The sequence below is a fragment of the Phoxinus phoxinus genome, assembly GCF_949152265.1.
Source record: "Phoxinus phoxinus genome assembly, chromosome: 8".
In the NCBI taxonomy this organism is placed as follows: Eukaryota; Metazoa; Chordata; class Actinopteri; order Cypriniformes; family Leuciscidae; genus Phoxinus; species Phoxinus phoxinus.
In genome coordinates, this window is record NC_136883.1 from 20,518,565 (window position 1) to 20,535,317 (window position 16,753).

The 16,753-nt window shown below is 36.4% G+C and overlaps 1 protein-coding gene across 2 annotated transcripts in view; it reads right to left on the reverse strand.

The window, feature by feature from the left end:
* fchsd2 (FCH and double SH3 domains 2) overlaps positions 1-16,753 on the reverse strand; it is a 100,776-nt gene that overhangs the window by 6,758 nt on the left and 77,265 nt on the right. Inside the window, exons 11-18 of one of the 2 annotated variants that reach the window (XM_079620215.1) lie at positions 14,572-14,694; positions 13,924-14,019; positions 11,627-11,701; positions 8,842-8,958; positions 8,158-8,262; positions 5,199-5,360; positions 2,329-2,463; positions 940-1,023 (exon numbers count right to left, since the gene is read on the reverse strand). In XM_079620215.1, coding sequence (XP_079476341.1) covers positions 940-1,023; positions 2,329-2,463; positions 5,199-5,360; positions 8,158-8,262; positions 8,842-8,958; positions 11,627-11,701; positions 13,924-14,019; positions 14,572-14,694 — 897 coding nt within the window. The remainder of the gene's footprint in view (positions 1-939; positions 1,024-2,328; positions 2,464-5,198; positions 5,361-8,157; positions 8,263-8,841; positions 8,959-11,626; positions 11,702-13,923; positions 14,020-14,571; positions 14,695-16,753) is intronic. The other variant, XM_079620216.1, reaches the window with a different exon arrangement.

Consider the following 16,753-nt stretch of genomic DNA (forward strand, 5'->3'; position numbering starts at 1 on the left):
CTTCATCAATTTGCACTGGTTGCCAATAGCAGCTTGCATCAAATTCAAGGCATTGACGTTTGCCTACAGAACAACCACTGGCTCTGCACCCCATACCTAAACTCAGTCACTACTTCAGACTTGTCGTTCAAGTGAACGGCGCATTGTGGTGCCATTCCAAAGAGTCACAAAATCACGTTCACAGACCTTTACCTGGACTGTTCCCTGCTGGTGGAATGGCCTTTTTTTTTTTTTTTTTTTACGACAGAAGATGCATATTTTTCGTCAACACTTGACTTGACCCATTGATACTAACACTTAATATTCTATTTCTATTCTATCTATCTATTTATTTAAAAAAAAAAACATCTTTGCTACGTGTACTGTGCTAGACTAGCTGGGATTTGTCACATGACTTGCATATTATTGCCCTACTGTTGGTTTGACTGCTTCTATTGTTTTCCTCATTTTGAAGTCGCTTTGGATAAAAGTGTCTGCTAAATGATTAAATGTAAAAAGTAAATGCAACCTACATCATTTTCTTTTTTCGATAATCCATTACACTCTGATATACGCCATAACATGAAAAAAAGATGTTGCTAGTTGCGTTTAATTGACTTTAAATATCGAGATAAAAGAATAAAAGTATTTATAAAAATATACTAAACCAAAAAATGTAATAATCAAACTCATAAACAGGCCCACATGGAATCAGCACCCACTCAGAAAGATTTCCACAGAATTCAAACAACCGTCATTCAAAAAGCAGGAGTGTAGAACTCTCAGAAGAACAGTTGTTGGAATGAGGTGGAAATCTTGTCTTGAGATCTAAAACAAACATTATTTTCTGCTGTACATCTTCTAGAATTGCAGTCTGATTGATTTGGAACAAAAAAAACAAAAAAAACTTCAGCAGGTGGTGTTAAACTGCTAAAATAACCAATGGTATGATTGGTTCACCTTCACCCAGTCCTCCATGTCCCCGTCTTCTATAACCTCCAACATCTCATGCTCATCGATCGTCAGTTCATCGGGTTGAGAGGCCTGGGAGAAAGAGAGAGGTGAAAAGACTATTGAGTAATAAAGGCCCAACAGTGTGGGTTAATATTTTTCCAGAAACCAGCAGACATTTTAGCAGTTTCCCAGACACAACCATTACAAATAAGAGAACGGATCCCGGAAGACAGTAAAGTGCAGGGGCATTTTTAAAATATTTATTTTGTTTGGCTGCAGTATGTAGAAAAAAATCCCAGCATGCATTATAAAATGCCAGCCTGAACTGGCTGCATCGAAAGAATAAATGTGAAAGCGGTAAACTGCAGCCCTATTACTGACCAACGTCAGCATTTCCAGCAGATCAGTTAGGACATCGTGTTATGTGAATCCCAAATAACATAATTAATATTCATGAGCCAAGCTGCTGAGCAAGTAAACTCCCTGAGGAGTAAAGATGTTAACACCAGAGATGCCATATTTGACTAATGTTATTGCTAAGCTAATGTTTCTAAATATATTTGAAAATTGACTAGCTTTTAGTTGTTAGTATAATAAACAGAATAGATGATATGTCATATCTGTAACTTTGATGAGGGTTATTACGTTATTACATGGCTTGGTTGAATTCTAATGTAGAATGCGGTCTGTTATTTCTTGATAACGGACCGCTGCTAAGTATAACACACCGTTGCCATGAAAAACAGAGCGTTGCCATGGACACGGTGTTCTTCAGCGGAAGCAATACAATCATTTTTAAATCAATAAACTCCTTTTAAAATCAATATTTTGTGTCAAATTATTGATTTATTTGGTAGGTAGCCATGTAATAAGCTTCGCGTCGGGGTCCTAATCAGCCTGTCGGGGTTGTATTCGCTATAACAACCGCCTCGCTCTACATTATCCCTTACTTATTTTAGTACTATTAATACTATTATAGCATTTATCAATATTTTGCATTTGTTACATTTTATTTTTATACATTTAACTTTCATTTTATTTTAAGATTTTTTTTAAAGAGCTATTATAGAAAGTGCTTTTGTTTATGGTTGTGGATTAGTTAAGTGCTTGTGTCTATTTATTATAAATAAATAAATTTTTCCAAACAAGTTTTTATTTTTATTTTATGTAAAATGCATAATTAAAAAAAAACATCCATTTAAAACCAATTGATAAAATTTTATTTGAAATAAAATTATATTAATACATTATAAATATTGATTATACATAAATATTTATGATTCAGTAAGTTTCATTTTTTCATCTAAAATTTTTATATTATTTTAGCTTTATTTCAATGAACAAAATCACTGGTCGCCACAGTTTTCAGATCATTCGTTAAATGTGTGAATTTACCTTGTACGAGTAGAGCACCTTGCAGGTGAGCGGGTAGTTCCTCAGTGTTCCTGAAGGACTTGAGCTGCTGTCGTCGTACGTCTCCATGTTCTCTTCTAATTCTTCTCCTTCCTCTCTCTCCAAATCCACTGTGGTCTACAGAAACATGACAACGCGTGTCACTACTCTGACAAACACCACGGCTCGCTTGTTGATTCAGAATCATTCAATAGACTTTAAAAAGTTTGCCTGAGGCTTCCTTTGTGGGTTCACATACAACTGCATGGAACAAACAGCTCAAAAAGACCAGCGTTCCAGAGGTGTGGACTCTACCTAGTTACCGCCCACCAATCTCATTGGCCTTGCGGGGATCAGGAGAACATTTTTCCCCAAGAGACAAAATGTAGCAACAGAAAAATCAACAAAAGACACAGGCATTGGACACTCATACCTCCTCAGTTGTTCACTGTATCTCACATTACTAGTTTTAACTGGTTACAATACAGGTTGAAAACTGATCCTTCAGTGAAGGTCAAGATGAGTTTCAGTGGGAGTCTGAATCATGAGGCCAGACGAGGTCATTGTAATCTGTAATCTGTGATGTGGTGGGCGGTGACTGATATATAGGCTACGCCCAAGGCTGACATAAACAGCCTGTGATGAGGTAATACAGATTAGACTGAAGCGCATTGTTATCTTAACCTTATATAGCCTACTGTCTCATATTTGATAGGCAAATTTAAAGGCCTCTAAATTATCAACATGATCAAAACCATGCGTAAAAACCTATCGCACACAATCTACTACATGCCTCGTCTGGTTGATAGTTTATACTTTTTTTAGCAAATAAAAGCCTTTTAGTGTAAATGTCCACCTTTGTCTAACCACGTTGCGGTGAACTCTTTCCTGATTTTTATAATGTAAGAATAACTTTTATATTGTTAGTAATATTTCAAAACGCAGTTTGTTTTCCTCACCGGCTCACTGTAGAACGATTGGCTGTTGTCACGTTTATTTCTGCTGTGACTGGTAATCCATAAGTAAAAATGTTCAGAGCTTATAGTCATTATCAACATAAATTTTATCACAATCTCGATATTATATATCACCCAGGCCAATATTAAACCACAGTCAGAGGTCAATCTGTCTACGCTGTGGGCTAAACTCTGGCACATTATTCATATTTCTACTGTCTTACCTAAAATCACTCTACAATTACCTTAATGTACCACGCTACACTGGTGCTTTACTGTAGTACTACTCAGCCATGTTCACACGTTAGTCTCGCAGTATTCTCACGCTTTACTCAAGTACTATGGTATGGCGTATATATAAAGTTATGCTCAGATTTCACTTCAGATTACAGTCAACTAGCAGCACTTCACTGACGCTCTTAGTGCGCAAAACCACGGAGCCCCTAAATGGACATGGTGGTGGAAAAAGATATGAGATGGGAGGAAAAGTAACAAGTTAATTGCGAGAGAACAACGTTTCTCAGGGAACGCAAACGTTTTTGTGAGAGAACGTAAAGGTTTTGCAAGAAAACGCAAAGTTTCTTCAAAGTTTCTCACAAACTACCTTGCAAACAATCAAGTAAACGTGCGGGCTGGCTTTAGCATATCATTAACTATTCACTGAAGCAGGAGAGTCTCAAGAGAAGCCAGGTTATCCTGGTATTTTTTTTTCTGTTGATATGAAAAATCAGGTCCATTTAGCACTATAGCGGGTGAATTATGTATATAATGTATATTATGATGTTATGATGAACTATATGCCTTTCTCCACTGACGTAGAGTTGTTCCAAGGATATTGATTTTTAGAAGGCAGCTGTCTGACTCGAGATGGCGAACGGGTTTATGTAACATTAGCAACACATTATTAGCTGTTTGATAACGTAGTCAAGCCAAAGGCTAATCGTATTTATTACTGTTATGTTCCATGTCACTCTTCCACTTCTTCTGAATCCGTTTCTGGTTCAAACATGTATGGCTGATTTAAACCAGTGTTTCCACTTGCCATTGTGCAGCATTTACTACAGTGAGGTTGTCAGAGTGGATCAGGTATTCTGAGCTGGAGTGAGTGAGTGGAGGCGGGGCTAATTAGCATATTCATGGACCAAGAATACTAAATGAAGCAAGGGTTTAGAGTTACATTCAAGCTATTTTAAGGCAAAAGGACATTTTTTCACAGGAAAAAAACATTTAAACGTGTCATTTGGGTGATTAAAGATGCATTTTAAGGGATGAAATGATTGACTACAGGGGGACTTTAACAGATGCTTTTATTTAGAAAAAGTGAGGACAAGATTATTTTTAAGGATAATAGGAGCTATTATAGAAAGTGCTCTTTGTTTATTCGTTATGGATAAGTTGTACACTAGTGTGTGTGAATAATTCAAGTAGGGGATGTGAATGTAAAGTGTGCACCAAAATATTAAACAGTATGTGCTCAAATGTGCTTTAGACTGTGTAATTGGCATAACCGACACTATTCTACAAGTGCTCATAACTCACTGTCACATCCTCTTTCTTGCTATGATAACACAAACACAACTGTAAAGGGTCTGTGTGTCTGTATCTGTTGAGTTCAGGGGAATGTAGGAGAGGTTTTGCTGCTGTTATCAACATTATTTCTCTCTGACTGATGGAGATGCCGTGGCATATGGGCTAAACTGTTTATTTAGCAGGGTCTGAATACAATGACGCTGACAGAATCAGGAAGGGTCGGGGAGGTCGAACTCACTACTGGGCACCAGGGGTGTCATTCATAATAGGGATGTTGTAACGCCACAACTTCCTTAACTTTCAATTGGAAATGATTACACAGGTGAGAAAATCTGAATGTCAAACCACTTCATAGGGACTTTGATTTCTGATAAAGAGGGTGCTCACCGAGATAGAAAGGTCATGGGTAGTGAGGGTGGGTAGCGTCGCCCAGCGCTCATTCTCCAGCTCTTCCATCACCTGGTTCATGGCGCTCTTCAACCACGTATCCACAGAAACGCCCACCTGCCGCAGAAGGTCCAAACGCGCCTCTGCTTTCAGCTTTATCGTCTGAAGAAGACAAACAGAGTAAAAGATATATCAATTGTTCTGTTTATACAACTGCTTACATATACTGTAATATTCAAGCAGCAACTTATTAGTTAGTCGTCAAGTGTGGTTTAGTTCAATCCAGGATGAATGGAAGATTATCTGAAATATAATGTAACATTAAATATAAATATTAGATGAAAAACGTAAAACTTTTGTTTAATTAGAAACGCTGCTAAGTTGAAGAACTAAAATAATTAAAACTAACACGAAAAAAAGAGAGCTAAATAGGAATATAAAAAATAATAAAAATGACAAAAGCAAATAAAATTACTAAATCTTTTTTTATTATAATGTAAAAAAAAAGCGAATTCAAAAAATATATAGATAGTTTGTCCTGTTTATACAATATCTTACATACATACTGTACTGTAGTATTCAAGCAGCTACTTATGAATGAATGAATTGTTAACTATTAAAAATCATTTTAATAAAATTGAATCATTGAAATTTCGCAGCTAATTTTGAACTTTGGCAGCTAAATGAAACAATTATGCTAATGTTTAAGTACTGATATTACTAAAAAAAAGTGAAATAAAAATAAAGCTCAACAAAAATATATATAAAAAATACAAATGACAAAAGCATATCGAAAGTTACTAAAACTAAAAAAAAAGGAAAAGAAACTGAAACCAATTAAAAAATGAAAAATATACTGTTCTGTTCATACAACAGTGTTGATAAAACTATTACAAATAATATTTTTTGTTAATTTAAGTAGTTGAAATAATTTTTTAATAATTTTTTTTTATTTTTTATTTTTTTATAAAATGTTGCTTTGGCAGCTAACAAATAAAATAAGTTGAAGTACTAAAATTACTAAAACTAAAATTTAAAATGAAATAAAATTCAAAATGACAAAAGGCAAATTACAAAATGACTAAAACTTAAAATAAAATTAAAATAAAATTCTAAATATTACTTATAATAGTATATAACTACTAAAATAACACTGGCTCAGTCCAGGTTTACCAAACTCAATCTCAAAATTCTGGGTCCTGGAAATGTAAAGTGTGTCAGTTTGATCATTAAACGTGACTGTCACAAACAGTAGTTGTGAGAAAGTAGAAAAGCATAAAAAGCTGCATTTAAAAAAGACAAGACAGTGTCAGACAGAGGAGTGGGAGTGTGAGCGTCCCGTCACTGAAGCTTGATATCCAAACACAGGCCGCTGAGCTCTAGGGTAGTTCTCCTCATTAGACAGGTGAGGCGTCTGATCTCAGAGGAGCGTACAGCTGTCCTTGCACTTCAGCTTTTCTCATTATTAGGCAAAGATGCAAATTAACTTTCTGAAGACTCATCAGTTTCAATTAACAGACGACAAACAGCTTTTGGAAGCTGCTTCGGAGTAGAAATATTATGTACGGCTTTAATTTCCATGTAATTCTGAGGGGACAAACATTTTCAAAGGAAATAATTAAAGTGCAATTATACTTTTAATATTTGTTGAGGAACAAACACAGACTCCTCTGGCACATTGCCTGGTGCCAAACAAAAGCTTACTATTTCCAAACTCAACTTTGTTTCATTCCTTATGCTCGTTGTGTTGTTGCTGCTTGTCCATTAGTTCTTAATGGGGTTATTAAATATTTAATGGTTTGCAAGAACTAATGATAATTTGGCTTCAGTTGCTCTGAGTTCAAGAGGAAAAACAAAGATGGTGTTTTATCTACTACCGTACATACATTGTCTATTAAATTCTCAGCGAATGAGTAAAGTCTGTAAAGTTAGTCTCATGCACGAATAAAATCCTGTCATCATTTACTCACTCTCATATTGTTCCAAACCCATATGACTTTCTAATGTTGAATTTGCACATATGCATATTCAAATTTGGTGGGATTGTATCAGTTACAAGACATGCAATGACCAATTTGTTAGGTGTCAATGATGACAAACCTGATGTGATGCATCGTAAAATGGCAAAATGTGTTGCATCTGAATGATCGTGTGCATTAGATTTTAGAGCGATGTTGGAAAGCATAATTATATGACCTCTGAAGACTTACAATATAGCATTTAATGGTTCATTTATTGACTGATTTTGAGTTTGACATCTCTAGGTCATTGTATGCTGACAGAGCATGGAAAAGACATTTCTTCGTCAAGGAATAAAGAAGTCATTTGGGTTTAGAGCCACATGAGGGGGATTAAACCACATTTTTATGTGAACTATTGCTGTAACATATACGAGAGGTCACAGGCTGGGCCAGCAGAGGGCGCCACGGCTGCTGGAAGTCATGCGTAAGGACACGGCAGGACATCTTAGAGGAGAAGACATATTGATCAGACACAGAGACTGACAGCCTGTCTCTGAACAGATCAATAGAGACAGAAAATGCATCTCTGTCTGGAAAGGGAAATGCATTCATTACAGAAGGAGAGCGGGAGACGTTTGGGACATTATTACTAAGTACTTCTGCCTTGTTTTTTTCTCTGATCTGCCCTTTCCAAAATACAAATTAAATGCTACTCAAATAAATACACTACACAATTATTTTCTGCAAACATACACGTTTACAGGACGAGTGAACAGAGACGGATGCCGTCAAGCCCCAAAAATGGTAAACTACATGTCTTCTGAAGTGATATGATAGCTTTGTGCGAGGATATGTACGATCTCTTACTGTAGTGTAAATGTTGCGTGAACATTCTGATAACCTTCTCCTTTGGTGTTACTCGGAAGAAAAAACGCTGTGCGTGTTTCAGAGTGTCAAAAAGGGTGAGTAAATGGTGACAGACACGCGGCACACATCACCTCTGCTTTGCGGATGTTCTCCTTGGCCTCCTCTATTCGGAATTCCAGCTCGATCCGGCTTTGTTCCGTGGGCGGAGTCCCGAGTGTCTCACATTCCTCTAGAGCCTGCCATAAAAACAAATTACCGTTAATCAGCTCAATTCAATTGGCAAGCAACCAACTTGAGAAAAAAATCATGGCATCAGATCACATTTCCTGCCGCTAATTTAACAATCAGACAAGATACAATCACAACATTCAACAGAATCATTTGTGGCAGTATCTGTTCTACCGCTTTTATTTCATGATAATTAAACATAATAATATTCCAATAAAAAAAATATTATATACAATATGTTTTACTGTAGATAAAAATACTGCATATGCAGTCATTCAAATCTAATGATAATAATAATAAAACACTAGTCCAGAATTTTGGGGCTGGACTGAATTGTCATGAACATAAAATAAAATAATAAGAGATCTAAGGGTTAAGTGTTTATTCTTTTAATTTTGTGGATTCATGTGACATGGACATTGTCTCAGTCATTTGTAATTAAATTATTAGTTTGCATTTCAACAGAATTTGTAACAGATTTGTACAAGATTCGCCACTTACATAAGATGTTCAAGTGTGTGTGTGTGCGCGCGCGATTTGTAATAGATGTTGTTTTCGAGTATGAATGTGCATCCAGCGGCTCTTACCCGTTTGTAATGGATGATGTTTTTGTGTTCGCGGGCCATACGTGTGGCCCATTTCCTCGCCTCTTTGTTGAGACTGTGTTCTTCGGTGGTTCCCGTCTCCGATTCCAGCTGCCGACTCTGAAAAACACACACACACAGTTAACACAGAAACACACTCCAGTCAGAATCACAGGTTTGAGATCAGAGTGGCAAAATAGTGAACTCATACATTCACAATTACAAACAGAAAGAACAGATCCAGGAACAGTGTTGAGGACATTTCACCATCTCTGATATCAGATCTGAAGCACGATGGATTAATCAATCGACTTAAATCCAAATGAACCAACCTGAGTCGACTAGTGGGAAAAGACGGTGAACAAACGTAAGGTCAGAAGATAGCCCAAGAAAAAGATGCTTGATTCTTCAATCTAAGGATATGAGATGCTACATAATTGCTTGTTTAGGAGGAGAGTTGAGGCTCATTGTGGGACATGTGCATTGCACAGTACATAAAGTCTTCTCAAATCTCAAGTCTGTCTATTATTCCTTCATCACAGCATCATTCCAGCTGTCGTCCACTAATTGCCAGTCTCTCCCAAGCATCTGTTTATTTCTGAGTTTAAACACCTGAACACAATATAACCCGAGGATCCATTTAGACCGACGTCTCCAATAAGAGTGTGAAGAGTTTCAAAATCACCAGGAATCGGTTTGATACAAGTTTCTGGTCTTACTGCAAAAAATGAATCAGTGTACACTACTGTTCAAAAGTTTGGGGTCAGTAAGATTAACACTTCAATTTTGCAGGGACACATTCACTTGATAAAAAGTGACAGTAAAGACATAATAGCAAGAAAGTCATTTTTCAAATAAATAATGTTTTATTCAACTAAGAATCCTTGAAAAATGTATTATGGTTTTAACAGAAATATTAAGCAGCTCAACTATTTTCAACATTGATAATAATAATAAGAAATGCTTCTTGAGCAGCAAATCAGAATAATTTCAGAAGGATCAAGACTGAAGACTGGAGTAATGATGCTGAAAATTCAGCTTTCACATCACAGGTATTTTTACACTTAAAAATATATTAAAATAGAAAACTTTTCTTTTAAATTGTAATACCATCTCACATTATTTCCTGTTTTTACAGTATTTTTGATCAAATAAATGCAGCCTTGCTGTTTTTTTTTTTTTTTTTTTTACTTTTGAATGGTAGTGCACATTATAATTGTCTTAATCTTTCATAAAATGTAATAACTTTCTCAATCTCTGAAAAAGCTGTCATATTCTACCCCTGCTATAAGAAACAACATCAATGGTGTGCGATGCTTCAGCTGGTTTAGAATAATAAGGAATGACTTGCGTATATTGACCATATCTGGCAGTATTGCTGACGATGCACCCTTGAATTTGTGAGTATTTGACGGCAACACACTGATCAATATAAATTCAATCAGAGCACTTTAACACAAGCATCTCCACTCGATACTGCCACATCAATCTGATGTCAACACTAGCAACGGCTGACAAAAGGGTTTTTAAAAAGGGGGGGAAAAAATGCATCTAAACATCACTCCCCGTTGAGATGTTTTTGTTTTTTTTACGTCTTCCTGTTTTTTCTCTCGGTGTGACCCTAAGCAGATGTGCTGTATGTGTTTGAGACATGCTGGGTTGCCCGAGTCTGCTGGGAAAGATGACAGTCTGCAGAGGCTCCATCTGGATCAGAACCGGCCTAATCAATCCCATGTGCCTCTGCCTCAAACTCACACACAGATGCTGTCTGGGAGAGCGTGATGGAATGCGTGCATCTTTGACGCTTTCTGCATGTCTGCATGATGGAAAATCTCGTGTCTGTGTGTATGTTTGCATTGTTGATCAATCCCAGCGACGGTGTCTGAGAGTATTTGACGTGTCAAACAGTTGACGCTCTAAGGATTTGACAAGCAAAATACAGCGTTACAGTGTAAAAGACACTTTTGTAGCAGTTTTCCCTGAGGTCTACCCATATTTAAATGACTAAGGACTGACTGAAACTATTATTCTGCTAATAAACGAATAATTAATAGGCAAGTAACACTCATTAAAATTAATGTTTTATAAGAAAATGGTCAACAGAGACACAAGACACGTCAACTAGCATACTATAGGACATCTGATGCCTGAGACAACACTCAAAGTCCAAAATATCTGAGCACAGAAAAACACAGACTGACCAATCAGAATCAAGTGTTCCAGTGATGCATAGTACATCAACCTTATTCCAAAGGTGAAGTGTGTAAATTAACCTAGAATCCGGAAGCTCAAACTGTACCACAGCGCTAGCAATGCCAAGGTCAAGAAAACAGGAACTGAATGCAATAAATACCTCAGATATAATATAAGTATAAATAACTAATCATATTTATTACTATTAACTTATCCATAATATGAATTAATACATATTAATAATACATTCCTGTAAAGCTGCTTTGAAACATATATATGTGAAACATACATTATATATATATATAATTATTATTATTTTGAATAGTGAAAAGCCCTAACCTTAAAATGTAATAGACTGCCATTCTGTTTGGTGCTGCAAAACAATTACACACTTCCCCTTTAAAAGAAATAGCGAAAATCTTGTTTTCAATGATGAAATTTCCCCTTTAAATGTGTCCACTCACAGTGAGTTAAACAAACACACAGGTGCACAGGCTGATGTCAACATGCAAGCAACAACAACAACAACTGGTTGATGATGGCTGCAGGACACTGATGCATGATGGGAAATCAAGTCCAACAGACTGTGTGGTACCTGCGCCAGAGTCATTCTCATCACACTGACCGCCGATGGCTCAATGTCCACCAACTGCTGCACCGAACTCAGAGTCTGAGCCAGAGAGGAGGGAAAGATGGGGCGCACACACACACACACACACACATCATACACACAAACCACACATCACACGCGTGCGCGGTGGGATTAAGAGAGGGTTAGAAACAGACTGTTAGAGGACAGGAAAACTACAACAGGGTTAGAAACAGCAAAGCAGTCAGAGAGATGCTCAGAGATGTAAAAGCTAACAAACACGATATCTACTAACTACTGAACTATAAGAAGATGTGAGAGAGAGAGAGAGAGAGAGAGAGAGAGAGAGAGAGAGAGAGAGAGAGAGAGAGAGAGAGAGAGAGAGAGAGAGAGAGAGAGAGAGAGAGAGAGAGAGATGCTTTGGTAAACACAACCTTAAAGTTAGTTCTGGGGTGTTATTTTAATAATTAAACACAGATTGATTAATTGTTAATAATTTAATTGATTCAGCTTATTGATGATTAATCAATCAATATTGTACTGCGGTTCGCAATCATTCTAACAGTTAGAGGGGAAAAAATGTCTATACAGGAATCTGGATCTAAAACGTGATTTGAATTTAGTCATATTAATATATTTACGGCAGTCAAAATAATGTAATAAAGAGAGGCTGCAGTTACGTAAGCACTGCTAAGGTTTTAGTTCATAAAGATTCTGTACATAAATTATAGTGAAAATTGGTAAAAACGGATCATTTATTCATTAAATTGATTTATTTTAATTTCAACAGTTAAGAAAATTCTAGGACTGTAAAATTAAAATGCAATTTTTACATAAATGATAATGACAAAATCAAATCACTAGCGAAAATTCACAAATCAACATTTGCTGAGAAAAAGTCCCCAAAATAGCCCTAACATTATGACAAGACAATAATAAAAAAAGTTCAATATATTTTATTTCATTTAATCGAAAAAAATAAATAAAATATTTATTTGACTGGGATGGATTGATCACAGACTTGCATAAGCACGATTCCCATTTAAAGGTTCCTTCAAGCTTAAAGAGCAGTAAGATAATTCTTTATTACAAAATTTACAGCATGGATCAGTGGGCACTGTACTATATTAGCAAGTTAGTTGTGTCATTTAAGCACTCAAAATTGAAACTGAAATGTACAATAGGATAAAAGAATACAGAGAGATATAAAGAGGTTAATGAATGGTTGAAATAAAAAAGCTGCCAGGAGTTTGAAACGGCTAAAAATCAATCCCACTCGAGCAGAACTGTAGTTTAACGAGAGGAACGTTCACAAAATGAGTCGTGATTAAAGCTCGGGCAGACACGGAAGAGAGTTTAATCAGCGGGATGTTACTTCATCATCGCAGGAACAAGAAATTCTGTTCCCAGAGACTCTCAGATGAACCAGGCTAAAAATAGAAGGTGATGATGAAATTTGTGAGCTTTTTCGGCGCGGTTGTGATGTATGTGTCGGTGACGCTGTCAACGCTGAATTAAATCTGAAACATTTGAAGACCATTTCAACTTTTAAATGTAGGACTAGAAATAAGAGACAGGAAGAGAGAGAGACAGAGAGAGAGAGAGAGAGAGAGAGAGTTGGCTTGCCTAATATTGAAATGAACACAGGTGGATTCCCTGCCATGAGATAGTTTAAACTGAATAAAAATTCAGTGATGAATTTGTGATATTCATGTTCCAAAGTGATTATATGACTGAAAAACATATTTTCCTGTACACATTTGGGGTTAGTGAGTCTCTTCTGCTCATCAAGGCTGCATTTATTTGATCAAAAATACTGTAAAAACTGTAATATTTTTAAATATTATTACAATTTAAAATAACCGTTTTCTATTTGAATACATTTTTAAATGTCATTTATTCCTGTGACGCAAAGCTGAATTTTCAGCATCATTACTCCAGTCTTCAGTGTCACATGATCCTTCATAAATCATTCTAATATGCTGATTTGCCGCTCAATACATATTTTGTATTAACATCAATGTTCAAAACAGTTGTACTGCTTCATATTTCTGTGGAAAACTTGAATCTTTCATGAATAGAAAGTAAAAAAAATAATAATAATTTTTTTTTTGATATAGAAATCTTCCTTAACATTATAAATGTCTTTACTGTCACTTTTGATCAATTTAATGCATCCTTGCTGAATAAAACTATTCATTTCTTTCAAATGGAAAAATAAATAAATAAAATTAACTGACTCAAACGTATGAACTTGTAATATAGGAGTTCTTGATTTGTCTAGGTGCAGTTTATAAACTCACTGTATCGCTGTCGCTGGGCTGGAACTGGAAGTCTTGAGCTTTGTGAAACACGGGATTCTCCTGCAGGAACAGCTGCTGGTTGAAGTCCTGCATCACCTGGGCATAAATATAAACTATTTAACAAACATGATGCAAGTAAAATATCCCTTTAAAGGGAGAGTTCACCCAAAAACTGACCTTCTTTTGTTCTGTGGAACATAAAAGAATTGTAAGTCAATGGGGTTTAATGTTGTACGGACCCGAATGTTCAACAGAATATCTTCTATTGTGTTCGCAGAAGAAAGAAAGTCACACAGGTTTGAAACGACATGAGGTTCAGTAAATGATGACACAAAGATTATTTTTGCGTGAACTATCCCTTTAAGAGCATGTGAAGGAAAAATCCTTGCGTAACTCTCACACTCACTCACACACACACACACGTCACAATAGTGGTATGTAAAATTAGACCCCCTTGGCTAGTGAAATAGTGCTCAGACAGATGTGTTTGTCAGCAGAGTGGAGGAATGATGTGTGTGTGAGGGGATTTCTTCATAGGGGAGCCGATAATGAGGAGCTGGCAGAGCGAATCTATTTCTGGGAATGAAGAGGGAAATTGAGAGAGTGATGAAACTAAGTAAGAGGAGAGAGAGCGTGTGTGTGACTCACTCGACTGGACTTCTCCAGGAGGAACTGGAAGGTGCTGTGGATGGCTTGAAACGCTTCCAACTCGGTCCGACAAAAGGATATCAGATAATCCTTCACATGGTCGTATACGTTCCCCTCCAGACCCTAAAGAGAGACACACACAGACAGACAGATCACACACTCTGTGTTTGGACTGAATGAATAACAAATCTCCTCGTGTTTTCAGAAAGGGTCGGAGGTTCCAAAGAGAGAAAAGAGAATGACAGACTGAATGATAGAATGAACAACTGAAAGTACAACCAACAGAGAGAACGGTAGACAGAATAGAATTTTTTTTTACAAAAAAAGGCAGACAGAATGATTGAAAAAAATGATTAAAGCACAACAGATGGAATGATAGAAAGATAGAGAATTAAGAATGATACCAAGAATGACAGATAAACTTACAGAGAGAAGGAATGATAGAATTAATGATAGACAATAGTGGAATAAGAAAAAAAGAACTATGGAAAGCATGACAAAAGAATTACGAATGATAGAAATAGATAGATAAAGACCGACAGAATGACAGAATGAAATAATAAAATGATGAAATGATAGAAGACAGACAGAACACCACGGTAAAATAATAAAATAGAAAGAACGACAGATCGAATGACAGACAAACGACAGAAATAATTATCAATGAGAATGACCGAAAAAGAAAAACAATAGAATGATAGAAAAAATAATATATAAAATGATGGACAAATAAAATGATATACCGGTAATAAATTTAGACAAAGCGGTAGACAAAACCAGATAGAAAGCATTACAAAAAAATGACAGAATTAAACAACAGACCGATGAAGTGACAAATCAAGACATAGATAGATAGATAGATAGATAGATAGATAGATAGATAGATAGATAGATAGATAGATAGATAGATAGATAGATAGATGATACTGGTGCAGACAAACACATCTGCATTAAAAACAGACAGAAGGACAAACGTCTCTCTGGTCTCGGCCCCCTAGTGGTCAAAGCTGAGAACAGACGCTGTTTTCTCTGGATCGGAGCAGATTGTTCAAACAGCAGCAGCTGCTGGGAAAGGTTAGCCAGTTCAGATTCCAAGGCCTCAACGTGCAAAAACAAAACTCGAAACCTCTGCTTTCCCCCTCCGTCTCCCTCTTTCTCTCTCACAGTGCCTCCATGTTCAGCAGTGCTGGGATGGAATGCATTTCGAAAACAGACTTTGATTTGTTCGACTGTTTGCTGCGGGTGAGCTGGAAATGATACTCTGGGTCCTCTGGGTTACGGCAGGTACCGGCGCTGTCAGGAAGCACATGGGTGTCGTATGCATGAGAGAGATGGAGAGAGAGAGAGAGAGAGGCTGTGCTTCCTTCTGATAGGGTCCCGTCCACCTCCACCCACCACACTTGAGAAATGTGAAATGATTCATTTCCTATCCTTTCAAATGTGCGGGACATCTTAAGCTTCCTGGTTTTGTCATGACTGCGCATTCCCAAATTCTCCAAAAACATTCCCAAATGTGGCTCTATGCGTGAAAAACTATAATTCACGTGGCCCGTGGTTGCGAGCACACCAGGACGGACGCACAAACACACACATAGACGCACAACACAGGAAAAGACATAAAGCAAACACAAGCATCAGCTGAACAAACACTTCTGCTGCATTATAAGTGCTTCACTTTACACCCCAATGCCTCCTACAGGGAATAAATGAACCACTCAACACACACACACACACACTCTCTCTCTAAGACTCGATATGAACCTGTGGTGCACATTTAGCACAAACCATCTGTTGGCTATGAATGGAGGCTATTAAATTCACAAACAAGTTATTTTTATACAGTTTTACAGTAAGTCTATAATTTGATGTGTAAAGTCAAGAAAATAATCAACATAACTAAATTAAATCATTAATTAACAATAATAATCATTATTCGTTAATTATAAAGTGATGCATTTAATTTTCTAAACTACACAGTAGAGTTTAAATGTTTGATCTAAGAATTTCTTAATGTTTTAACATACAGTAAAAACAGTAAAATAGTGAAATATTACAATTTAAAATAACTTTTTCTACTGTAATACAGATGAAACTCGAAAAATATGAATATCGTGCAAAAAAGTTAATTTATTTCAATAATTTAACTAACTTAAAAGTTGAAACTAATATATTAAATAGACTC